Genomic DNA, 26,422 nt, shown 5'->3' with positions numbered 1-26,422 from the left:
CTAACCATCCACACCACGCTAAGGTTTCACCCCCACCCCTCAAAAGGCAGTGGGCGGTCCCCTCTTGCGCCGCGGTGAATCCGGCAGCTGGACAACCGGACACCCCGGCCGACCCAACTCCATCACGCCCACCCTCGCCACCGGTGCCTAGGAAAGGGTCGAGCTATACTTCAGATCAAGCAGTTACCCACTCCCGCTTGTGGTAAGCACGGTAAGTCTCCCAGGGTTTCCCGTGAACCGGTCCTTAACTGCCATGGGTGCGACCAGCAAAACCATGCACCCACAGCCCACCATTCAGTGTATTTTAATTAACTAACACCATTGCGGTGGCACCAATCCAAAGCTATGCTCATAGTCAAAGTCTATGTAATAATGTGATCCCCATGTGTGTGCTAGTTGAACTAAGCATGGCTAAGCATTTCCTAAACCAACATCTAGTCATTTTGATACCCAAGTTATCAATGGCATAAGGTAAACAATATATGGCTGAGTAGTAGGACCCATCCCACATGATATTGTAAAAGAATGCAACATTTAATAGAAATGCGGGATATTTGTAAATTGGGTACAATATGATCAAACGTATTGCATGACTTGCCTTGCTCTCGCACTGACGAGACCTCAGCAACGTCTTCGAGAAACCGTGGATCGACGAAACGGCCGAAATCTACGCGACAAACAAAGCACACAAGCAAAACAGGCTATAAGACTACTGAAACAGGGAACAAAACCATTTTTAATGGATTCTTTGCATTTTTCTTGATTTACTGAGACTTGAATGGACTTAAACGGAGCTCGGATGAATTACTTATGAATTTTAGAAGATAAACTGTGTTTTTACTAATAAAGAAAAGTCCTTAATCAATTTATTGCGCAATAAAGCCCAGGGCTGACGTCAGCGAGGGGAGGGGGTGGCGCCGACATGCGGGCCCCACTGGTCAGCGGCACTAAGAGAGGGAAAGGGGGCGGCTGGCAAGCGGGCCCCACTGGCAGCGGCACAAGGGGAGGGGGAGGGGTGGTCCACCGGCTGGTGGGCCCCACCGGGCAGCGGCACAGGGCGGGAGAGGGGCGTGGCTGGCAAGCGGGCCCCACTGGCAGTGGCTCAAGGGGGAGGGAGTGGGCGGCGGCATGCTCGGCACGGCTCAAGCCGGCCGGCCATGGCGAGGCGACGACGGCGCACGACCACCGGCGGTGACCGGCGGCGCGGGGAGACGGCGGCGGCCGGCGCGAAGGCGGCGGCGGCAGCCGAAGACGACGGCGCACGCGCGGAGGGCGGCGGCGCTCATGGGAGAGAGAGGAAAGGAAGGAGGAGAGGGGATTCCTCACCTTCGAGCACGGCGGCCGGCGCGAAGGAAGAAAGCGGCGGCGACGACCGGTGATGCGGAGGCACGGACGGGCGGCGGCGACACCCTAGGAGAAGATGGAGAGGCGTTAGGAGAGGAGACGACGACCACGGCGGCTTGAATTGCCGGCCGGAGATGGAGGGGAGGGAAAACTCACCGGCTCGCGAGGGGAGAGGTGCTCCGGTGGGATTCCGGCGACGCGAGGCGGCGGCCGGGAAAGCTCTTGCAGCGGCGAAGCTAACGGCGGCGGCGGTTTGGCGCGGCGGCGACTCTAGCGGCGGTGGCTCGCGGCCGAAGGCGGCGGCAAGCGGCGGAGCTCGGGTGCGACGGCGCGAGGGCGGTAGACGGCACGGGAGAGCGCGGCGAGTGCGAAAAACGAGAGAGGAAGACGCGGGGAGCGATTTATAGGTGCGGGAGGGGGCGGACGTGGCCGGGGAGGTGGCCGATTTGGCCGGCGATGTGGGGGAATGGGGAGGAAGAGAGAGAGAGAGAGGGGGATTCAAATCCCCCACCACTTGCGGGCGCGCGCGCGCGGGAGATGTGGGGGGGGGAGAGCGGCGACGTGGGCGCGAGGTGCGGGCGCGGAGAGGGACGGAGAAGGCGGGCGGCGTGGGGAGGTGGGGCGCCGGCGGTTGGGGCTCGGCTCCAACCGGCTAGAGGAGGAAGACGACCGACAGGTGGGCCCCACCTGTCGGCGCCCGAAGGAGAGAGGGAGGGAGGGAGGACTTCGGGGAGGGGAAAGGGGAACGGGCCGGCCCAAAGGAAAAGAGGCCGAGCGCGGGAGGGAGTGGGCCGACGGCCCAATAGAGAAAAAAAAGAAGGAAAAGAAAAGGAAAAAGAAGAAAGGATTTTTCCTGGGATTAAAAATTGCACTTTGGTGATTTTTAATTGGTTAAAATTATTTCCAAGGCTCTGAAAATTCCACTAAAAATCCTGTTAATATATTGTGACATGTAGAATCCAAGAAAAATTCCACATGCCGATTCCGATTATTATTTGCATTTATTAATTAGGGAATTAGCTCTAGGTTAATTAAGATAATTTCTTCGGACGATTTATTTAGCCAATTTTTTTAAAGCAAGCAAAGGGGGGAAAACTTCAGGGCGTGACATTACGTTTCCTTATATATTACGGAACAGCCTAAAGTCCTGGTTTGATAATATTGTAAAGTAGATTTAGGAAACCGATACCGTATTGGTTAAGGTTTCTATCTTGTAATCCTGCCCCCCACCCTATATAAGGTGGGCAGGAGGCCCTCTAGGGGGCATGAGACAACCTGATCGTCAGATCAATACACACTCGGCGGATTCAAATCCCCAAACAGGAGTAGGGTATTACCTCTCATTGAGAGGGCCTGAACCTGTCTAAATCCTTTGTCTCCACATCCATCCACTTTTAGGTCTCGTGCGCTACCCCGTTTTATTATTGCCGAATTCATGTTTCGACAGATTGCTTTATGAACGTCTCAGATATTGAATGCAGCCGTCACGTAGAGGTATTCACTAGACCTTTAGAAAGTTGCCCCTAACTCATATATATACACACACACATATATACACACACACTAGATTGAGTTTTTTTTTCAATGGAGGTAGTATTTGTTAACGCATTGTATTGTGCCGATGAGGTGAGGGGTGAACTTCGCCAACTCCAATAAAATTGTCTTCAGTTCGCAAACTCATCTCCCTTGTTTTTTATACGCACATTATAATTTTTTTAAAAAGAAGTTTCTATAAGAAAGTTATTTTAAAAGTCATATTAATCCATTTTTAAGGCTTTTAATAAATAATACTTGATTAATCATGTGTTAATCCATCGATCAGTTTTACTTGTGTAGGGAAGAAGTTTTCAACCTCTCAAAAAAAAACACAACCTAAATTTTGATGACTTTCAACACCTTGTTCTCCAAGGATCTCCAAAAACGTCGGGTCACTGTCCGTTATTCCAGTCCACTCAGTCACGTCACATGTGTGTTGCAAGACTTTAGGGCCTGTTTAGTTCGCGAAATGAAATTTTTTGAGTGTCACATTGGACGTTTGACCGGATGTCGGAAGGGGTTTTTGGACACGAATGAAAAAACTAATTTCATAACTCGCTTGGAAACCGCGAGACGAATCTTTTGAGCCTAATTAATCCGCTATTAGCACATGTGGGTTACTGTAGCACTTATAGCTAATCATGGACTAATTAGGCTCAAAAGATTCGTCTCACGATTTACTCCCTAACCGTGCAATTAGTTTTTCTTTTAATCTACATTTAATGATCCATGTATGTATCCAAATATTCGATGTGATGTTTTTGGGAAAAACTTTTTAAAACTAAACGGAGCCTTACCTTGATGACTCAGAGAGATGTTACATCGGAAGCTGCATTGCGGTATGCAGTTATGCACTGCACCATCGGAGTATACTTTTGTGCTTGTCAAGGAAGAATAGTCACCAAGCTAACCAATTGGAAATGTAATACTACTGGTAGTACGTCGCGATCGAATTTTGACGAACAAGCAGAGCAGCATAAAATTCAGCACAGGTGCTCCATTGTTCAGCTATAAAAAAAGGAGCATATGCTTGTAAGCCGGGTAACTAGCGATTGTAATCAAGCATCCAGAATCAATCTGCTGGTCAGTTCACAGACTAGTTACTACCCTCCAGCCTTGCACAGCCACAGATAAAAACCATCAAATTCAGCTAAATTTATATCTGAATCGTAGGAGGTGATGGAACGCGGATCACCCGACATCTCCTGGCTGGCGGCGTTGGCGTCCTTGTTGGCGCGTTTCTGCAAGGGTTCCCGCGCCGAGGGTGACGACGGCGACGACGACGGACCGGCCGCCGCCGGCGACCACGGCGCGACGCCGCGGCAGATGGCTTCGGCTTCTGCCAAACACTTCTCCAGTGCTCACAAGATAAAGTTCTGCTAGAATCGTACTAACAGTTTTGTTTATTGAATCCTTTTTACCCTAATACAATAACTGCTTCAGCAGCTTGATTGTCTGGTTGGTCTATCTGAACTACCCTGCATGAGAGGCCAAGTGTAAATCTATGAAAAATGATAGGGGCGGCCAAGGCCTTTCAATTCCCGGTGCCTCACGTGCCGGCACCCTTGGCCATGAAGGCGACAACTCACCCCGAAAGCCCCAAACTCACATGCTTCTCCCCTAAAAAACAGATCCATGTTTCATAATCCAACCGAAAAGGCAAACGCTGCCCAAATCCTCAACGTGCTCCTCCATCTCGGGCTCTCGGCCTTAGCTAAGCCAGCTACTGCTGATACCTGTTACTCCGCTTTGTAATTTTGTTACTGCAGAGACATGATGCAGCGAACAGAGCAGGTGCGACGTACTGTACTGGCACTGTAGCAGCATGGTAATAACTTGGCGGTGGCTATGGCGTTGGATCGATGCGTTGGCCACGTGATCGATGCTCTCAGATCTGAGTGACGATCGAGCACTGCGGGAGGATATCTTAATCGGGAGTTAATTTAATCGCGGGCCGGAGTTGTTTACTGATCCCTAAACGGATTCCTCAGCTTTGCAGTTCTGCAGAGGGAATGTTCTGATCAGAGCAGAACAGAGGAGAGGACAGGAGAGGCACGTCCACCGATCACGCACTGCCTGCCTGCGCTGTCAATGATGGGATCAAATCATTTCGATCGGGATCGATCTAATCTAAAGAACTACTAATCCGGCCGGCATGCACAAGGTAACTACTCGCCATTAGCCCTTGGACGTTTTCTTATGTCTCGGAGCGAAACGGCCACGAAGCTTCGTGGGTTATGCGGGACACATGCTCCTTGTCGTTTTTTGGGCGCAACGACTTTGAGAGCTTAAGCTAAAGCTCTTCTTCTATCTCCTAATCAATTTCAAATCCTAATTGTCGGATGCTCACGCCGAGTCGGTTCACGAGAACCCTAACCTGCAACGCCGGTCACTCTCACTTCCCGGCTCAGATTTGCCACACAGATGATTTGACAGTCTCGCCAATTCGCCGTACGTGTTTCGCTTTCGAGCTAGCCGCGTCGTCGGGTTCATGCACCGCCCCACGCATCGACCGATCGATCGATCGGTCGCGTACCGACGGGGACACGGGGTCCATCCACGTAGATCGTAGACGCATCCCCACACACCGCGGGGCACGTGCACCACGGCACGTACTACGCGCGACCAATCGATCCAGGCAATTACGGGTGAGTGTGACATGGCCGTGCCCCGTGCACCGGTCCACGAACGCAGCAACACAACGCCCGGTGGTCGCGCGCGCGGGCCGGGATCCCGATCGATCTCCCGTCCGTTTCGGCGAGCGCGTGGCATGTCGCGCACGGTAGATCGATCGATCGATTCGACGCGCGCGCGCCTTCGGTTGGAGGCTGTAAAGGCGGCCCCCGTCCGCTGGCGCTGGGTGCGGCGGCGCTGGAAATGCACCCGCGGCATGAGTCCGTGCCACTGCCTGCCGGTGGCGCGCGCGCGCGTGGCGGCGGCGAGGCAAGCGTAGCTAGCAAACTGCTCGGGAAGGGCAGAAGGCCAGGTGTCGCGTGCGCCGCCGTCGGCGTGCATGCGCGCGCAAAGGGCGGGGGTGGAAACGGCAGGAAAGCGCGAGGCCCCCACCCCGCAACACCGCCTCGCGCCACCGGCGGAGCACGTGAGCTGCTTATAGCTAGCTAAGTAGCCTCTCCTTTTCCTTCTTTCGCTTCTACCTGCTGCCTCGTTTATCCGAAGTTGGCATTTGCTCTCCTCGGTTAAAAGTTGATGTATCCGCTGTCCCGCAATTAGCGGTAACCGATCGGTAGCTTTGCTGTCTCGTCGGTCATCAAAAGGTTGGCCATCACAGATATATCGATCAAAACTACCGTGCGCAATACTTAATTACTTTGCCGACGTACATATGTAGCTTTAACTAAACAACTACCCCTATCTTATATTATGAAACTTCTGCAGGTGACATGCAATGCTTTCGCATCTGCCGGGAAACTATTCTAATTTCTCGAGGGGATGTTCTCTTGTTTGCTTAAAAACCATCTAAACGGTTATGAAAAATTCTGGAAAAATTTGACAACATCCATACAACACATATATGCAACTCAACTAAATCTTAAGTCCAAACTCAACTCACACGTCGAGATATAAAAAAGACAAATTCAGCCTATGAATAGTAGCGTACTGTTTATATCTAAATTTGTCTTTTTTGTTTCTCGATGTGTAGATCGAATTTGAACATGAATTTTGGTGGACTTGTAGGCATCATTATACTCTATATTGTCATTTTTTTTTTAGAATTTTTTGCAACTATTTGCATCAAATTTGAAAGAAAAAGGTATACGGGGGATATCCCCTCGAGGGATTAGAATCCACTCCCTGTATAGTATGATGATGCAAAGGGAGACGTGGATGTGAGAGAGTATAATCTAACCATGAAACGTTTGTTATATCAAAGGTACAAAGTATAATACTACCAGCCAGACAGGCAGGGAGGCGGCAGGCAGCAGGGCTTACCTCCCTAGCTTATTTGTTATATCATTATCAGTCTCCTATCCTTCTCGACTCTCTCTTAGCCGACTATAATAAGGTCCGAGTGGACAACCGAATTCGCTACATTCCATCAGTGTACTGCCCAGCGGCAAGATCCAGGCGCCATCTTTCTGCTGCAACGGCAGGCCGCTCGGCTTGGCAGCAGCGTCGACAGATCTCCAGTGTCCTGTGTCCCGGGCGCCAATGCAGCTTTTCCAAGGTATCAAAGAGAATTACACTTCACCCTAGTGTCCTTTCCTTCCTTCCTCCAATTCCACAGCGTCTTCTCTCTTCACCGCATGATGCTCATCAGCTCATGGTACATTGCCGTGTGTTGTGTTGTGCTTGTCGGTGATTCGCAGGAGAGGAGCCGGCTCATGACTTCCTCTCGCTCCGCGCCGGCGGCGGCTCGTCGTCGCCGCCGTTCCAGCACCGGGAGGAGCAGCATTCCAGCCATTCATCGCGAGGTGAGCTGTCTGCACCGCCCTCTCCTTTGCCTTCTCAACTGCAAGTGCCATGGTGTGCAAGTTAGACAGCAATGCACCAACTTGCTAACCCATGTTACCCATGTCAAGTGCAGGATACGGTATGGAGATCCGCAGATCACTGAGGCCACTGGACCTGGCCAAGCAGCGCGGCCGCAGCAGCGGCAATGGCACGGCGGCGGGGAGTGCCGTCGACGGCGCGTCGCCGGCAGGTTCGGACTCGGAGGAGCACGTGCTACCGGGCGGCGTCGGGACGTTCAGCATCAGGCACGCGTCCGGTACTCCGTCGAGAGAAGAGGCCGGTAGCCATGGCGGCGTCAGGAGGAGTGCGTTCGCATTTGCACCTGCGCTTCATGGCGCCAGGATGGAGAATGCACATGAAACAGGAGGAAGATCTGGGAGTAGGGCTCACCGTGCGCCGTCGACGATGTGGCAAGATTCTGCCATTGATCAAAGATCCATAGGCCAGACACCATATGAAGGTTAGTACCGCAGTTGTATTGTTGATTCTCTAGTCTGTCACTTCAATTCAGGCACTGATGGATTTGATATATACATGTGCACTCAGCAACAAGAGCAGAGGGAAGAAGTAGCGCCAGCAGCGCCGATCAGGGACCCAGCACTCCGAGATCAAAGCATTCAGCAACTGAGCAGAGAAGGAGGACCAAGATAAATGACAGGCAAGCTAGTAGAGGTCAAACACCATTTTGAATTATTTTCTGCAGAGCAGGAACAAACCAACCATGAAGACGTAGCTAGATAGCTCAACAAGATATCATATTAGCAGCATTTAATTCCAAGACAATTTCATATAAGTATATGGTGCAAGAAATGTGTTCTAAAATGCAATTCTTCATGCTCTCCTTCAGGCTTGAAATACTTCGTGAACTCCTGCCACACACTGATCAGAAGAGAGACAAAGCTTCTTTCCTTTCGGAGGTAAACAGAATATCAATTTTGGCACTGTAGTCAGCAGGCTATATTGCAATTTCTCCCTTGTGAAGCATTTTGTTTGCAGGTTATTGAATACATAAGGTTTTTGCAAGAGAAAGTCCAAAAGTATGAGGAAGCCGATCCAGAAAGGAATCACGAGGATTCCAAATCCATGCCATGGGTACTATCATAGCCATGTTAGCATGTTCATGACATAATTGTGCAACAGTATTCACCCTCTATTTTTTTTTCTTGGTAGGCAAAAGTCTACTATAGATCATGCTGGAGAAACACAAAGGTAATTCCGTAAAATAAAAACAGCAACTGAAAGCGAATGCACAATTCATCATAATCATATACCAATGATATGTACCCATCCTTGTTTCTTGTTCATGGTCTCACAGAACACCAGTCAAGTCCAGGGGGAAGATTTGTCACCATCCACACAGGACATGAACAACGAACAGTACGGTCCCAAGCACATATCGGCAGCACAACCTGCTCTCTTCAACACACAGAGTGTAACCAGTACAACCACCAGTTCCTCCCACATGGCAACAGGCACACCACAAAATTTGGAAAGTAAGTCCATTTCTTATCACCTTTCAACAGTCAGAATTCTTGTAATTAAGAACTAGATCCACTAACTTTAATGTCTTTTAAACGCAGAGAACAGCACACCCAGCAATCAGCCACCATGGCTGAGCATGTCAACAATGCGCCAAGAGTCTGAACCAGGCAACAAAATGCCGAACAAGCATGAGAAACAGACCCTTCACGATGAAAACCATAGTATTTCTAGCGCTTACTCTCAAGGGTCTGTTCCTTAACCATTTGTTACTTCAAGACTAAAGTTAGCACAATATGTAACTAACAGGATACTACTTCAATTTGCAACAGATTATTCAACAGATTGACAGAAGCTCTTAAAAAGTCAGGACTAGATCCATCTCAAGCTAATATAGCTGTAGAGATCAACCTGGCCAAACGAGCAAGAGATAATACTAGTGACAACTCAAAGGTATAGAGCTTTACAAAGTTGATTTATTCATGATGTTTGAACATATAGATCGTCTGCTTAATAATTATTTTGTACCTTTGTCCTGACTTCACATCACAGATCAATGAAGATGAAGAGCCCATCCAAATAACCAAGAGGCGGTGCAATAAAAGCTAGAACTTTTTCTCCAAACTAGAAAATTCAGACATCATCAAGTTCAGACAATAACTTGGTAGCAGCAACCACAATCCCCAATTGATGCAATTATTTTATTTATATTGCAACAACAATTAACTAACCTAAGCATCCATTCATATACCATTGAAGCTCCTTCAGGGGAGGTCTTGAGGACACTCCCCAATTTCTCATTCATCATCTGTAAATGTAGTCCAGAATTCCATATTCTATAGCGAGTATATGTATTGCTATCTCTAAAAATTCCCAATTCAACTCATTCGTTCATACACTTGATTGTAAATTTTGTAATGCCATTGTACCAACCTTCCGTAACTCCATTCATTAAATTGGTTACTACAGCTGTAAATAATCACTGTACTAAACTGAACTTGTGAATTTGCGATCTACTAACATCAATGAGGCATCGAGATGGATGTGTATATCATTTTCCTTTGTTCCTTTTCACCAGCAAGATTTGACAAAAGCTCATCACATCACCTGGCGCTCGGCTGCATCTGCGACGATTGGCAGCCGCGGCGTCTTCCCTAGCAGGCACGCGCCCCCGCCGTAGACTAGGCAGACGAGCAGGAAGAGGAACACGGTGCTCTCCATACTCTGGAAGAGCTCGAAGCCGATCCCGCCACCGGTGGAGGGCGCGAAGGACTGCACGAGGAGGTCGGGGAAGATGAGCAGCACGTCGAGCGCGACGGCCTGCATGGCGTTGAAGCGGACGAAGCGGGAGAAGGCCTGCTGGTTGCGCACGACGGCGAAGTAGAGGGTGAGGAAGAGGAGGAAGGGCGTGAGCGGGGAGGAGCGGAAGAGGCGCGCGGCCGGCGCGAGCGGGCTGAGCAGGGTGCTGAAGAGCGGGAACTGCGCGAGGAGGAAGCGGCCGTGGTGCACGCCGTCGAGGAACGGGTAGAGGTAGGCGACGGCGGCCACCAGGCGGTCGGGCGCCTCCACGGCGCCGCTGTTGTCGTTGTCGTTGTTCGGGTTGGAGGCGCGCGGCGGCGGCGCGGGCAGGCGGGCGCGCGTGGCCCATACCCCGAGCGCGGTCTCGCCCGCGTGGCCGAGGAGCAAGGGGTGGCGCGCCTGGGAGCGTAGCGCTGGCACCGGCGCCGCGCGGCGGAGCGGGCGCGGGGACGAGAGGAGGAGGAGCGAAACGGCGGATGCCATGGAGAAGGGATTTGGTTGGGGGAGCAGCGCGGCGCGGCGCGGCGCGGCGGGTGGGAGCTGAGATTTTTGCGGGTGCAGTGCCGTGAGGTGGGGGAGTTTGGCTGGTTGGGGGGCAGTGGCGCCGCGCGGCTGCGGCCACCGGGGCGAAGGCGAAGCGGGGTTGGGAGCGTGGAGATTTTTCCAGATTTCGGTGGGATGTGGGGCATGTGGCCGAGTGGGAGACGAGGAGATTGGTTGGTGGTGCCTGGTGCGGGAGGGCAACGGCGAGGGCGCCGCGGCAGGCAGGAAGAGCATTAGATGGGCCAAAGCTTGCGGCGCCGTGCTGTTCACTGGGCCGAAAGGATCAGGCGTACTGTTTGGGCCTCGTCTGAGACGCGTTTTGCCGGTTTTCCTGCGTGGGCTACCAGGCTTTCGTCGTACCATATGCATCGCGATTTCGTAATGGGCTAAGGCGTTGTACGCCTCTCAAGCTGAACTCCGCGCGCGCGGCCCGTAATGCCCGTAGTGTGTCGTTCAGCCGTTGGCACTTGACAATTGGCTGGCAGCGATCTGACACACACAAGGAAATGGAGTGATTTTCGTTGTACGAACTGTAATAATGTGTGATTTTCGTTTAATGGATTTGGATGGTCCTGTAAAAGAAAGGGGAGAACAGCTGCAGCCTGCAGCAGCGTGGCACGTTAATCTTCCCTCCGTTCCACACCCGAGAGTTACCTGACTGACTGCTTCACTAGCACAAAAGCAGACTACAAATCTACCAGCATGGTTTACTAATTACACGAGCTATGCAGCTTGCGGATCTACCATTGCCTCATACTGCCATATGAAAATTCATCAATCTCATCCCCATTGCCTCCTACTGGCACGTTTCCCGTCGAATGGAGCACTAGTAAAATTAAATTAAACTCGATCCCAAGATGGCTCTTGCGTCAACGTTAATCCTCCAATCCATCGCACAAAACCAGGCGCATATGCACGAGCTCGAACGTAGCAGTCTAGCAGAGCGATCGCCTAGGGATCGGTTGCACGTCGAGTCCCTCGCGCGCGTTGACGAGTAGAGATCGGCAACGAAGTGGAGACGACGAGGCACTCAACCCCGTGCACTGTGGGATGGGCTCGGCTCGGCTCGGCCGCGCGCTCCGTGCCAGATTCGCGCGCATCTCTAGCGGCTATTCTCGCGGTGGTTCACTGCATTTCGAGCTGAGTGCTCCAACGATCGATGAGACGATAACGAGTAGGACAAGACCACTTAACTGCTGGGTCGCTCTTGGATCAGTGCTAATCCTATCTTAATCGCCACTGAAAACAAGATGCACTGACTCGCACGTTAACAAGTAGAGGCATGTATTACTTCGATACACCACCACAGCACAGCCGTGGTAAAAAAAATGATACATCACCGTGCATTCTGGTGTTCTATAATACACAATCAGAGCATATATACACCCAACAACCAGCAGCATCTGTTCAGACTGCTGAAACAGTTGGTAGTACTACATGGTAAAACTTCAGGAGACGGAGAGAAATTCAAGATGCAAGAGCAGTAATGTCTGCACAAAGTATGAAAAACCTGATATATAACAATTTCCTTCATGAACCATGATCGGTAACGTTCTGTTGAACTAACTTATCCACTAACCCGCCCCCATCTATACATGAATATCTTCTCTTAATCGGCGTAATTAGGAAACCTAACATCCCCAATTCCCCAACATGTAACGTCTATGTACCAACTACATTTGAGTTAAGTAGTCACAAGCTCACAATTGTATCATCCTTTCTTTCAGCTTCCATCCAAACTCCCTTGTCAATGGCCCAACCTGAAGTTCTGAACTGAAAATGCCGAGCCATTTGAGTCAGCTCGGAAGAAACAAGTTCAGCTATGCTGTAAACGTGTAATGGTAATAAGTATACTCGCGCAATTGCGCTATTAAAAATATCATGATGTCCGTAAAAGATTGGGATCTCGCAAGCACTCTTGAGGGTTAGCATAGAAGTAGTCCTCTTCCTTCGGTTTGTCATGAATCACTGTCCTTTTTGAAGCTGCTCCCATTCGGTTTGCGTGGACAGACTTGATTAGTGAAGAGAATTCATCCCACAGCATAGAACCACTATTATACTGGTCGACCAGCTCAACAATGAGTTTTCGATCCAATAAGATTGTTTTCTTAAAACCCATGAACCTGTAACAGAAAAATAATCAATCAGCTTTACCTCTAAAGAAAAGAAATTGTTTAACATTGCATAAAGTCCTCCCATTCGGTTTACATTCTATGACTATTAGAATGTCCAGGTTCAAAAGGACAATGTAGGAATATAGTACTGTACTTAGAATGCAGAGGTGTGATCAAGTACAAAATATACCTGCGGTGTCCCTCAACAACTTTAGCCATATTACCATCATATGTTGGAACAAATATATCACTTTCCAGTGATACCAAGTAATCCAGAGCTGCCATTTGTGACGAATGGTTCTGGAAGAACATGAGATCGGAAGGTTGCAAAAGTGTCTCCTTTCTCACCTAGAGCATCAATTATAAGAACACACATCAGCAAAATGGAAAAAGAGATCTGCAGTCTGCAGAGTAATGATACCAGTGATGCCATCAAAGATACATGTGCACAATTTGGTCCATACCACGTTGGGATACGCTGAAGTAAGAGCAGCCATTCTACGCTTTCCACCATATATTTCTCCAGCTGCAATGTATATCTGCATACTTCTGTCAATGTCCAAGGCTCTGAGGACAAGAGCAATCTCCTCTGGTGTCAAAGGGCAAAGGCCATCTTTTCTTTTTGCATAGGAGTTTATTACTTTCTCTTTCCACCATGGATAAGCATATCTGAGATTATGAGTAACTCAGCTGTATTATGTGACGGCTAAAAAAAAACAATATGCAAGAATGAAATGATCTCGAATTGATAGTTTGAAAACCAGCAATTTTTTACCTCATTCTTGTGAGCTCATCTGCCTCTTCACGAGTGCAGCCTTCAGTACAGCCAGAGAAAGCCAGCATATCCATTTCATATCGTAAATGAAGGACCAAAAAGGGGCCATTTTGGCGAAGCAATCTAATCACTCTCCTGCCTAACTCTTCAATATCGGAAGTGAACTTCAGTGAACCGAAGTTAACTCGGCAACGCAACTTTTGGACATCGAGCGGTAGTCCGTTATTTGCTAGCCTAGCATCAGTTCTGTTCAGATGAAGAACCTTGTGCTTCCGAATTAAAGGAAGTATCTGTACAAAGTGAATTTAAATTCAATACCCTTTTTTTCACTCAAAGTAGAATTGAAGGGCAAATAGTGAAATAGACATCTAACCTTGTTACGGTAATAAGAGATATCAGACCAGCTAATAGGTGGCATTGAGTGGAACATTCCAAGTTCCACTCTTCGCTTTACCCTTGGTGGCAACTCTCTAAGAATACGAACCTCATCTCTCAGAGATGTTATAAAGTGTTCAACATCAAATATATCTTGGAACTCACTAAAAGGAAAATTAAAGAAAGTTTGATTAAGTATATGGTCATAAATTAGTATACAGGTCAGAAAGATGCAGGCAAACGTAAAATAATACCAAAACAGAAAATGCACCTTGGATCATTCCAAAATGATGTCTTATCCAACTCGGGCACTATTAGAGTCACATTCAAGTATCTTGCAATGACAACCATATCACATATCTGGGTAAACATGAAATAGCACGTTTTGTTAAATGCTAAACATAATTGAGTGGTGTAATTTAACTAAATGATAAAATGTTAAATGCTTACAGCTGCTCGCATTTGGTTGAGTCCACCATTGCATGAAACCATCAGATAACCGTTGTTCCTATAAATTCCTAAGCAGAAAATGGAAACAGATTAGGAAAGCAAAAAAGCAGGACAACTACTAGCATGCAAGCATACTATATACATCGAGCAGAATTATACCACATTACTTTTTACCAAGTACAGATTGAATTCCAATTGAGATTCCTTAAGTGGCAAACTTACAGTAGGAAAAATAATTAACGGGCAAGGCCAATCAAACCGTTCATTCAACTACTTGCAAAGAGTGAACAAAATACGTACACCCCTCGCTTTGTTAAAGTAAAAGTAGGATTAACGGATTATCCATAACTAACATTAAGTTCGATCAAAGTTTGTTGCATGAACAGACCAATAGTCTCCAGAAGTAGAGAAAATCGTCAAACTGTACTATCATTATAGTCGCATAGTAGTTTCTACAAAAAGCTAGATCAAGCTCTTAAATGAGCAGCTAATGTTGTGGTCACCCATGTGAGTTCCTAAATGCACTACAATTGGTACCGAAAAGGAAAAGGCTAACACATAATTATCGTGCTTGAGCCACCAAATGTAGGTACATGTTCCTTTCCATTCCGTCACAATGGCCATAGACTAGAATGTCAAACTACAGCACATCTTTTGGGGGAATTAATATAAATTTTCGAAAATACGGGAAAATTGTTCTTTTAGAAAATTTCCATTGAAAAACATGAGTTTTCGTTTAATTCCACAGCATCCAAGCGCACCAAAAATTTTGTATGATGTTAACATGAAAACAACCCAAAACACGGCATAATTCATCAAAACGAGCGGCTGCATTTTCCCAATCCGGCGCAAATACAACGGCAAAAAAACATTAGCTGGTATAAGGGGATTGATTGAGAAAACCGTATGCATCATGCAGCAATCTACGAATCCATGGCAGATTGGCAGTTTCCAAGAACGAGCATGCGAAAGCAGGGTAGTGGGGATACTCACTTTTCGGCGGCAATGGGGCCTTCTCCACGACGGGTACCGGCATTGGGAGCCGCGTGGCGGCGAGCGCGGCGGAGGCCGCCTCCTGCGCCGTCCGGCACGACGGCCACCCCTTGAGGACGCGCGGCCCCCACCTCTCCCCGACGGCCGTGAGCTGCATGACGCAGGTCCAAAGCAGCACCGTCGTGGTGGCGCGCAGAACCCACGGCCTCATCCGCGACCGCGCCACCGCGGCCACCGACGGGCACCTGACCTTCTCCACGCCGCCGCCACCGCCGGCCACCTTGACACCACCCATCGTCGCCTTCCACCCCATCGAGCGTGGACCGGCGAATTCAGTACCCTATTATTGCCTCCCAACAAGCATCTCGCCTCGCGCACGTCAAAATTCCACCACGAACTCCCGCGCGGGGGGAATCGCCTCGCCACCACTCAACACAGCTCGGCGAAATTCTCCTCCTCGCGCACACAGCACCTGCCTCCGTGAGACGCCACCTCGGGCCAACCAAGCTCGCCTCCCCCCACCCAGCTATAAGGACGCGATCTCCGGCATCCAATGCGGGCTCCGAATCGGCGAGAAATGGCAAGAATCCCCCCCCCCCCCCCCCGCCCGCAACCTCGCCGAGCAATGAAGCGGCGGCAAATCGAGCAGTTATTGCCCCGCCCAGCCTTATCACCTTCCTTAAACTGGGCGACCGAATCTTTGGCAAGCAAACCCCGGCAAGTCACCCACCCACACCACACACACCGCCTCCGTCGGAGCACCACGCCGGAGGGAGAGTGGCAGTTGCGGCGGCGCCGCCGGCGGGTGGATCTCGGCGGTGGTGGTGGGCGTCGCGAGCGTGAGGAGGAGCGAATCGTGGGGGGGAGCGTGAAGTTATTTTCGGCCCTCGCGTCGGTGATGGTAATATTCGGCGGGCGGGGGACGACGTGTCCGAGTAACCGGCGGGAGACGCGGTTAGGCGGCACCGGTGGAATGCACACGAGGCGGTTGCTGTACACGTGGACGGCGCGGGATGGCGGGGATGGGGACGAGCGGACGGTCCGGATGGTGGGCTGTGGGGTCAGCGGGCGCCGTCTTGGAGGGGGCGGTTGCACGTGAGCGGTGTGGCTGCCTGGCTGGGCTGTGCGGCCCGCGGACGCCGTTGGATCGCGGGCCCACATGGCAGGAGAATGAGTTAGTTTTATGGTCACGTGTTGCTATAAGTCACCGAGCTCTCGTCAGACGTCATGTGCCTCGAGAGTCGAGACAATGGGATTTGGAGCTAACCTTGTAGGATTAGGAATTTGTATGTGCGACGACATGGAACAAATCCATTTACCAGGAAAGCAAAAAAAAAAATGCAGTCGATTGGTCTTTGAATGAAAACATTCCTTATCCTTGTAGTTACAGGCTCATCTTGCTACGATTTCCAGAACTGGTTTTGGATTAAAAAAGGAGGACGGAATCCTCTGAATTCTCGTAGCTGATTGATCCCTTCTGTTATTAGTTCTTCGTCTCATACAGTGTCTTCCGACTTTGTTCGATGGACCATATGCTGATAAATCATTGGCGATCAATCACAAGACTTCGAATTGGACTTTGCGATCACTTTCGAAGCCAATCTGGGTCCCAAGTGCGCAAGATTTTGTTCTCCGAAGCAAATACAGCTCGGCTCGACGTCCCGCGGCCGGCGCTCTAGGCTGGTTTCACATGCACAGCGTCCCGGTGCTTTAAAAATACAAGGTAGGTGACAGATCACACTGATGCTGCCACTATAACGCGAATAATGTGACGCCCAAGTTCCCTCTAAACAAAGGAATTAATGTCTGTACAACATGCCGGAATGAAATTCGGCAAAGAATTAATCATGCACCTGACTGATTGTTCTAGCAGTAGTATCATGGATCATGGATGGATAATATGCGGGTCAACCAAACTGTTGAGTCTGTGACAGCATGTGAATGCGTCCAGCTCAATTTCAGGTTCCTTCAGATGGTAGTAGCATCAGCTGGAATGCAACAGGAAACAATGAAGGGCAAACAGAAGTTCAGCAGGATCTGCGTGGAGCCAATGGATGATGGATCTTTGGACCCCCCCCCCCCCCCCACCCGGGTATCATTTTTCCTCCTTGTTTTTTTTTTGTCTTTTTTTTTACTGTTTGAATGTTGAGGGATCACGAGTTGTCCACACTCGCGCCCACTTGGGGGAGTCCTTTGTGTCCAGAGCAGAAACAGAGAAACAGCGCCGCGTGTGTACCACTAGCTGGATGGGATTGAACCGCTTCCAAATTCCAAGGGCACGTGAACTAGACAAATCTACGTTATACTTTCACGTACGTTGTACTGACGTATTAGTACACTGTATCTCTGCTTTGCAGTAACAAGCATACGGAATATTAGTATTTTTTTTCCAAGGACGAACATGTTCTCTCTCTCTTTTTCTTAAGAGGAAGAATAACAACATACACGGTACTTTGAATTATCGCAGGGGAGCAGGGCCGTTATTTTATGAGCCGTATTTGGGCTGGGCTGCTTGCTGGGGTGGCCCAGAAGCAGCACCCGCGCACCCGCGCGAGCCGAGCGCAGCGATTCAGCGAAGGGCGGCTCCGAATAATACCACCTCGGGGAGTTGTGCGCGAGCGCGGTCGAGGGGAGGCTACAAATATGAGCGGGATGAGTTGGGTTGAAGTTAAAAAGGGTCGGTTGGCTATGTATGCCACATCCATACATCCATGGGTGCTGTATGGCTATCAAGACATATGGCCGGCATAATTTGTGGAAATAGATAGGGTTGGCTCGCTACGGCCGACCCTCAATCCCTAATTGCTAATTGTTTCAGTAAATGGTTGAATAATAATAGTATATGCAACTTGGATCACTAATTACAAATGGTCAACATTCCTGTTTCCGAATTTAGATAATTAATCGGATCCAGACTTCCAGATTTTGAATGGGTTCGGATTTCTCGTTTGAATGGGCACAGTATCTCTTCAGCAATGTCATAACGATTTAAGAATTGCCAATGTATTGTGAATGCAACACAGTGGCTGGGGCTGGTTTATGTTGGAACAATTCAGGATCAAGAATTTCATATTATGAATGCGTCCATAATTTCGGATATGATTTATGAATGGAGCACAGTATGTCTTCAGCCATGTTAGAAGATTCAGGATCAAGAATTACCGATGTGTTATGAATGCAACACTGTCTGGGACTGGTTCATGTTGGAACTATTCAGGATCAAGGATTCCAGGTTATGTATGCAACACAAAGGTCTAGGCCTATAAATGTAGAGAGCTACCTACACACAGGGAAATTTATTATACGTGAGAAGAAATTTTGGGGCTAATTTAAGATAGAGACAGAGAGTCAAGATTTTTCTGAAGTATATTGGCATATGCAAAGCACCCTAGATGGCTCCAGAAAACGGAAAAACAATAGAGCCTTCTAAATCTTGGACAAGAAAAATGCAACAACGAAAGCAGCATTGCTTCAGTGGGAGAAAAATGAATGGATAGATGCAACCATCTATTATACAATAGCAGCTGGACTAGTGCAGTAAGCTGCGTGCTAGAGCCTTCGTTGTCATGATAAGCATGTGTAGATCTGGGAAAGCACTTCATATCATATTGATCACCAGCTCTGCAAGCTACTCCTTTGCACTTTCTGCCTTGCCTGCTGCTTTTTCCTTGTCATCATCATCATCACTCTCTAAGCCCTGCAAAAGCAAGATGTTGTGCTGTCAGCACAAACCAAACAGCTGCGAAGATTTTGGCTGGTCATGAACACACTTGACTAACGGCTGATAGTATACGGCCATGCATTGGCAGGATAATGAGAACTTCCCAATGTACAATTTACTATATTTCCAATAATATATGTCCACATACCAAGCTACATTCTGTTATGTATGAAACAACAAATATACGCCATCTTAAATTCTGTAGCAAACATCTATTTCAAGGGAGCAGGGAACTTACTGAAGTGCCATCTATCTTATCGAAGTCATCATCTAACCCATCATCATCACCATCTAGAAGTAAGCAAATGAAAAAAAAATCATATAAAATAACTGCAGAATCAGTAAGCAAATCAATTGATGCATCAGTTTTGGAAAATGAATAGCATACCAGGACCCTCATCATCACTGCCTAGATCTCCCAGAAGGAAAACATCCAAATCATGCTCTGGATTTGTTGAAGTTGAAGTCTTGCTTTGCACCTTCATGTCTTTATGTTCTGCAGTTGTAGCTTGTGAGGTCTCTGTTACTTCCTTCTTGGCATCCATTTTTTCCTCCTCTGCTTTTACTTTCAGCTCCTCAAAATATTTGTTCTCATAGCTGTTTTGTTTACATTAAAGTCTGTGAGTGACCAACGTCAGTGTGCAAGACTGTCTATTATACTGTTCTAGTATTTACAAATCAACTGTCTATTATAGCTACAAACAAGTCAATCAGTTAACAAATGATTTAACTAGTACAGTGAAGACAGATCAATCTTGCCACTTGCCAATTTACAATGAAGACAAAAACTTTCACTCCCAAACCACAGAAGTTGAGAAAAGAAGGCATCCTAATATTAGCAACCAAACAATTGAACTCAATTCAGCTATCACTGCAACTTTTCCAGTCATCATCAAAGTAATTGAAAGGTAAAACAAAAAAAGAAGAAGAAAGAATCAGAACTAGATCAACCCAGATTAAAGATTCTGCATTCCTTCAACAAGTGAGATGACTGCCAACTAGGATAAATGACAAACAATATACTGAAGTTGTAGACTGCAACAGACTTTTTTGTTAGGACATCTGTTATGAACAGTGAATTTGTCCGAGCTATATATGATGTGTAAAACAATCATGGTGTGATTAATGATTACACATGCTCTTCTGCAAAAATGCTAGGAGTCATATAAAATAGGTTGCAACCAATCAGTTATATAAACTTATCATGCACAAGATTGACAGTTCTGTGCAAGGATTGCAACATGGGCTAAGAAGAAAGAAAACTTACAGGGATGTGTAGTTGTTTACTAGCAAGAAATAAACCCTCCAGAATTTACGCTCTTTCATGTATCGTGGACACAACTCATATCTGAACTTTGAAATTTCCTGGAAATCAGACAACACTATTTAATAAATCGTGATAACTACATAATTAGACATTCATACAACAGCATATTAATGGAAGCATGCATTAATGATTTTTTATTAGATTAATGATTTAGTAACTCAAAATAAACACAAGCAATTAATCGTGATAAGAAAGTTCAGAACAGGATCACCATCCTTCTGAAGTAGGCAAGATGCACAAGAAGGCAATCGGATTTGACTAACTCCACATAAGTCAGCTATCTGATTTTAAAGTTAGGTTAGTACACGGAGTTTGCCAACTAACAGTCAAATCATGGTAATATATGTTTACTGCCACAATTTTAAACAACATAGTCTTACCACATAGCGGTACATCAACTATACTTCTCTGTAAGCAGCAATCCCAGGCAACTTCTAATCACTTCCATATTTGACAAGTCAATGTTAGGAGCCACATTTAAGTTCAAATTGTGATATTTAAAGGATAGCTTATCTATAGGAGCCAACTTTACAGCTTGCCATTTTGGTATTCGGCAAGGGAATATACCTGCAAATCTGCCTTTCCATGACACAAGGACAACCCTAACAAATTTATCTTAATGACTTCTTCGCTCATATGAAAGGATGGGATATCAAGCCCAAATACCCACGCTAGACATTTCCCAGACATTAATAAGTCAGCATTCAATTTATTCAAAACATTGTAATAACAGCGAATGGACAAAGAGAAATTTCCTCTAGAATTCCAAACAAATTATAAACTCGGCATTCTATACATTTCGGTGCTCTCGATATAGGCATCTAATTAGATTAGTAAACCCAACAAAACAATTGTATACAGCGTGCTGGCTTATACACGGGTTCATATAACTAATCTATCAATTGTGTCACAAAACCCCAATACCCCATGGACACACATGCATAACCAACGAAGAAATGGTTCACTGAGACAAACCTTGACGGCGGAGAGGACGAGAGTGGCGTGCCTGGCCTGCCACTCATTCAGATCCTGACGCACGTTCGATACCGTGGGCACATCCGACATCTCCGGCTCATCTGCGCAACCAAAAATCCTATCAGACAAATCCACCACCATGGATTCCCTAAACCCAACCATGAAAACACCGCACCTTGCAAGGGGAAGTCGCGGAAGGTGCTGATAGTCATGCCCTTGACGAACTCGCGGAGGTCTTCGGTGATGCCGTAGCGCTCGAGCTCCGCGGCGTCCGGCTCCGGCGCGACGGCGGTGGGGATGGGCGGGATCGCGGGGATGGAGGGGACGGGGAGGTCGGTGGAGAGGCGCTTGATCTGGCCGGCGAGGAGGTCGGCCTGCTTGGTGGCCTCGGCCGCGATCTCCCGCGACTTGGTCGCGGTCTCCGAGAAGATCTCCTTGGACTTCTTCGCCGTCTCCGACACCAGCGCCGACGAGCGCTTGGCCGCCTCCGCCGACAGCTCCTGCGACCGCTTCGCCGCCTCCCCGGCGAAGGCCCGCGCCCTCTCCCAGAGATCCATTGCTGCCGCTCGGAAATCTCTCGAAGGTCGAGTGTTTGTGTGTGTCCCCCTCACAACACCGACGTTGCCTTGCCTCGTCGTCTTCGGCCTTCGTGGGTGGATTTTGGTGTGGGGCTTTGCTTGCGATTTGTGAAAAATGGAAGACAAGGTAGGACTGAAGGAGTTCTCTCTCCCCAAATCCCCTTGTTGTTGAAATTTTAATCCTCTATCTAATTCCTCAATCACGTCCTCTAACAATTCTCATACGCAACGTGCGTCGTGCGCTTTAGCCCTCTTTGTTTAGGCTTAGATTTATTGGCTTAGATTTTTAAGTCAGCTTATCGGCTTATATGATTTATAAACCGGTGGATTTAATATCATAAGTTTAGTGATGAAGGCATACATCTATCTTATATAAGCCAAAAAAGCTTCTCCAACCTAGCTTTTAGCTTAATAGTGTTAGAGTGGCTTATAACTTTAAAAAAACCAAACGAAAAAGCCGTTTGTTTATTTAGACTTAGATTTTTCGATTTATAAGTTGGCTTATAAACCTAAACAAAGAGTGCCTTACTCTTGACCCATAGATTTTGTACCAAAAAAGGACGTGATTGACTTCTCGTTATACCGTGCAGATTTGGTCTCGACTGGACCCATCAGTTAACGGCCCACTGCTCACATCACCAGTGGCAGATGGGCTAACCACGATTGTGGCCCATATGCTAATATTAAATCGGGCTCGGGAATGGAAACCCTGCCCAAAAGAAGTAAGTTAATTGTAGGTTCCTTAACTTGACAGCACGTTCGATTTTCGTCCTCCAACCGAAATACCATATACAACGAGTCTCTTAATTGCTAAAACCGATCCAATGTAGGTCTCATAATAGTATAGCAGGTAGTAATTGACCCAAGTCAACAATGTTGAGTAACCGTGGGCCTCAGATGCAGGGCCTCTTCACCTCTCTTTTCTCGTGAAAATCGAATTCGTTATCAAGTAAAGTAACCTTAAATGAACTTATTACTGCCAAAAACAACACGGCCCACAACTCTAGAGGCACAGAAAAAAGATGGGCCCGACCGACTAGGCTTGGGGGCTACCGTCCCGCTCCGGAGACGATAAGGTCGGCACAGATTTTTGTCTGGACTAGCATAGCTACAGGAACCAAACAACATCCCCACCGAATTGTGCGGTTAATTCCGGTCGTAACAAAGAGCAGTAACAAAACACAGTTTTTTAGAAAGAGAATCCTCCAACACAGGACGAAGGACAAACAGGTCAACACAAGAAGAAATCGGCACGCCATCCTTTTGTTCTCTTCTTCAAAACCGCAACCGCAACCGCGCGCGTTCCATCGCGTGAATGATCTCGATTTCTCATGCTGAAGTGCCGGTTGGTTCCTGTCATTTTTCTTTGGAGTCATCGGCTACAGAGCTAGCTAGTCACCTGACGGGTCCTCCTCCTCTCCCGTGTTGTCCTCACCCTCACAGAATCACACACAGATCACGCACGCACGCACGCACTACGGCACTAGCTAGCTAGCGGCACTGTGCTACTGTTCCAGATGACAACCAGCTAGGCTTACGAGAAAAGCAGCACCTAACTCCGATTAGGGTCGCAAGCAGTCATGTTGCCACTTTGTCCTCATTCCAGCCTTCCCTTTGACGCTAGCTTTAGAGCCTGTTTAGGGAGCTTATTCAAGCTGCTGCAGCTTCTCCTAAAATTAGAAGCTCACCTAAACAGTATAACTTTTGGTCCAGATTTTAATAAGTTGTAGTTGTAGAATCCAGAAAATAAACTAGAAAGTCAAAAGCTGAGAAACCCAGCTTTTCCAGATTCTCAGAAGCTGACTACCAACACCAGATGCTTCTCAAAATTTCCGAGCTCCCCAGATAAGCCCTATGTCTCTCATGGGCATAGCCCCCTGCGTGCGTACGGTGGAGAGGGGACGTGGAATCACTACTGATGAGATGAGCCGTGACAAGCAAATCCCTTGGCAGCAGGGATGTGCCAATCTGGTGGCTTGCATAGCTATAGCTGCAAGAGATTCGGTATACACTTCATCCTGCAATCCAATCCAGTCTACATGTCACTAGCAAAGTCATGCATTGCCCTGTGGCTAAGGGCATAATAATTGAGCTCACTGCGCCTGTGCATGCATTACTTATCTGAAAAAAACCTAGTTAGCTTAACTCATTTTCAAGACACGACTGTGCCAAGCAGATCAGTTAGCGAATGGATAAAATGGTGTACGGAAATTATAGTGGTCGTATGTACCATGTCATGTACTACGTACGCATGTACCACCACTTGAATGATCATCAGCTATTGGAAGAGTGGGTTAGGGAGGACCATAAGGGTACCTTTCAGGGGTGCCCAAGAGCTAAGCTGCAGGGTGAAGCAGAGACTACGGCCGTATGCATCATATCGCCAAGCAATGAATTCCAAAAGGGCTTCTTTCTCCCTTATCCTCAATTTATCTCTCCCCGCTATCCCAATCTTCGACTGGGACCTCACCAAGAAGCTGATGCAGAGCAGCTGCACGCCTGAGCACATGCACACCCGCTTTTCCCGGTCACTGCCTAAGTATTAACTACAAAACTTAAAAATAGATTTCGATTGAAAATTTTAAACCTTGTATATATATAGAGATTTTCTTTTTGAAAAAACACTTTTTATTAACCGGAAAGTATGCTCACAACAAAAGAGAATATATATATATATATATAGCTAAGTAAAAAGCTCGGAAGAACTCAGGCTCACTCGTCCGATCCTGACCAATCACCAATTCACCATGCACACGGAGAGATCAACTGCAAAAGCTGGGGCACACACAATTGCTGGGACTCGATCGATCTGTACATGCTGTATGCACATCGAGTTTTTCCGCACGTGTTTAATCGGCGCAAGATAGCAGGCAAAGGCATCTTAATTTGGAGCTCCCAATAACACAGGAGAAGGTACGGGAGACTGACGATCCAGGGAGCAAATGATGTACACACACACTATCAGGGGGCATCCGATTCGTGGTGCCTTCGGAAACCAAGCATTAAGGCGAGCCAACAATGGAAGTTTGTTAGGCTTGACAGCTAGGGAAAAGCACATGGGCACGCTACATTGCCGTCGTGCATTCGATCACTGCTGTTGCATGTAGAGCCAGCTATATATGCTCCTCTCCCCCTCGTGCAGGCTTTGATCAACTTTAATTAGTTATCTCTATCTATCCACACTATTGATTATGAGACGGTACGTGGAACTATATGTGACGGTTTCATCGAATATATAAGAGGAAATTAATCTATTAGATACTCCGATGTAACGTTAACATCAGCGCTCTGCAACGTACAAGCCGCGGAAACATAGATTGTATGATATGGCCAGTGGCGGATCCAGAAAATCGATTCGTTGGTGTCATAACGTGTCTATCGGTGTCATGATATGCTAATTATGCTTGAATTATGGTGTTATAACATATGGATAAGCAGTTTTACTATAAGTTTTGCCGAAAGTCGTCGGTGTCGCCTGACACCGGCCATAGTACTGTAGATCCGCCCCTGGATATGGCACACTGGTGAAGTTTGAATTCTACTTATATGTTATAAATTAACTCGTCCTCTTTCTTATTCTGTCATATACCTGTATGTTGCAATGGAATTTTAAAAAATATATATTAAAACATAAGTAATGACGATGATGAGTACTCCATCCGTCCAAAAAAAAGTGAATCTAGCACTGGATGTGACATATTATAGTATAATGAATCTGGATAGAGGTATGTCCAGATTCATAGTATTAGAATGTGTCACATACAGTCCTAGGTTAGTTTTTTTTTTTTTGACGGAGGGAGTAAGGTGAAAAGGACCATCAAGCACCATGATCCTTTTCACGCCAACAAAATCGATGTATACCATCATGATAGAAAACAAATCACTTTTTATATATAGTTAGTTGTTGCAGGTCCATTCGATGCAAAAACACTCCTTCCTCTAAATAAGAACAAGGCAATAGTCAATGAGTATTTGAGTAGTGCTATTTTCTCAGTCTCCTAGTATTAAAATTTCTCACCATTAGACTATGCTCCAATATTCACCTTCCGAAGAGTTTCCTTGAGCTCAAACTCTAGCAATAATGGTGATGAAGAGCATTCCCCTTTTCTACAATGAGAGCGTCCTTCTCCTCTTTGCAACGGCAATACGTAGAAATTGGCCTATTGGGTTTGGAATTTATGGTTAGGGTAGTAGTTTGCTTAGAGTCATGTCTAATAAAAGTGGTGGTTCATCTGAAGTTGTGGCCTAGAGGAGGATGGTGAACTAAAATCAACATACTAATAGGGAAGGTATGACAACTAGTTTTTGGAGGCGGTCAATGGTGTAGTGTCTTTATCATCAAGATAGGGGAAGATGGTGGCACGTAAGAACTTTATTGATGATGAGGAAGATTAATGGTGTTGTGGTCAACACCGTCGTGCGGAGGAGGGATGAGGTGCA

The 26,422-nt window shown here is 47.3% G+C and overlaps 4 protein-coding genes, 1 long non-coding RNA gene and 1 other non-coding gene across 7 annotated transcripts; 3 read left to right on the top strand and 3 right to left on the bottom strand.

The window, feature by feature from the left end:
- The first annotated feature begins 3,791 nt into the window (after positions 1-3,791).
- On the top strand, positions 3,792-4,336 carry LOC136355199 (uncharacterized). Its single transcript, XR_010739426.1, has 2 exons — positions 3,792-3,963; positions 4,054-4,336. It is a non-coding gene; the product is annotated as an uncharacterized lncRNA (long non-coding RNA).
- A 2,476-nt stretch (positions 4,337-6,812) lies between these two features.
- Positions 6,813-10,128, top strand: LOC4330593 (transcription factor BIM2). Of its 2 annotated transcripts, none has more exons than XM_015772073.3 (11): positions 6,813-7,066; positions 7,209-7,313; positions 7,427-7,813; positions 7,900-8,011; positions 8,201-8,270; positions 8,350-8,445; positions 8,524-8,562; positions 8,669-8,846; positions 8,934-9,081; positions 9,165-9,285; positions 9,385-10,128. In XM_015772073.3, exons 1-11 carry the CDS (start codon positions 7,051-7,053, stop codon positions 9,439-9,441), a joined length of 1,329 nt encoding a protein of 442 aa, XP_015627559.1. In that variant the 5' UTR covers positions 6,813-7,050; the 3' UTR covers positions 9,442-10,128. The 2 variants fall into 2 exon arrangements, with proteins under 2 accessions (XP_015627559.1, XP_066163685.1); XM_066307588.1 differs by having other exon boundaries at positions 6,922-7,066; positions 7,160-7,313.
- LOC4330592 (protein TIC 20-v, chloroplastic) lies at positions 9,520-10,837 on the bottom strand. Its single transcript, XM_015772075.3, has one exon. The coding sequence runs from the start codon at positions 10,612-10,614 to the stop codon at positions 9,931-9,933; it is 684 nt and encodes a 227-aa protein (XP_015627561.1). The 5' UTR covers positions 10,615-10,837; the 3' UTR covers positions 9,520-9,930.
- Positions 10,838-11,941: 1,104 nt separating this feature from the next.
- Positions 11,942-16,257, bottom strand: LOC4330591 (rhamnogalacturonan I rhamnosyltransferase 1). The gene is made up of 8 exons (XM_015768068.3): positions 15,382-16,257; positions 14,389-14,456; positions 14,210-14,298; positions 13,937-14,102; positions 13,564-13,853; positions 13,253-13,457; positions 12,979-13,136; positions 11,942-12,797 (listed from the first exon to the last, which is right to left on the bottom strand). Exons 1-8 carry the CDS (start codon positions 15,692-15,694, stop codon positions 12,554-12,556), a joined length of 1,533 nt encoding a protein of 510 aa, XP_015623554.1. The 5' UTR covers positions 15,695-16,257; the 3' UTR covers positions 11,942-12,553.
- A 1,794-nt stretch (positions 16,258-18,051) lies between these two features.
- On the top strand, positions 18,052-18,176 carry LOC112938036 (U11 spliceosomal RNA). Its single transcript, XR_003241085.1, has one exon. It is a non-coding gene; the product is annotated as a U11 spliceosomal RNA (small nuclear RNA).
- Positions 18,177-18,676: 500 nt separating this feature from the next.
- LOC4330590 (uncharacterized) lies at positions 18,677-22,106 on the bottom strand. Its single transcript, XM_015767265.3, has 6 exons — positions 21,580-22,106; positions 21,405-21,505; positions 20,370-20,467; positions 19,491-19,699; positions 19,341-19,393; positions 18,677-19,078 (listed from the first exon to the last, which is right to left on the bottom strand). The coding sequence occupies exons 1-6, from the start codon at positions 21,959-21,961 to the stop codon at positions 19,010-19,012; spliced, it is 912 nt and encodes a 303-aa protein (XP_015622751.1). The 5' UTR covers positions 21,962-22,106; the 3' UTR covers positions 18,677-19,009.
- Between the last annotated feature and the right edge of the window lie 4,316 nt (positions 22,107-26,422).

This window comes from Oryza sativa, chromosome 2, assembly GCF_034140825.1.
Source record: "Oryza sativa Japonica Group chromosome 2, ASM3414082v1".
Lineage (NCBI taxonomy): Eukaryota > Viridiplantae > Streptophyta > Magnoliopsida > Poales > Poaceae > Oryza > Oryza sativa.
This window is presented reverse-complemented; position numbering and strand designations above follow the sequence as displayed.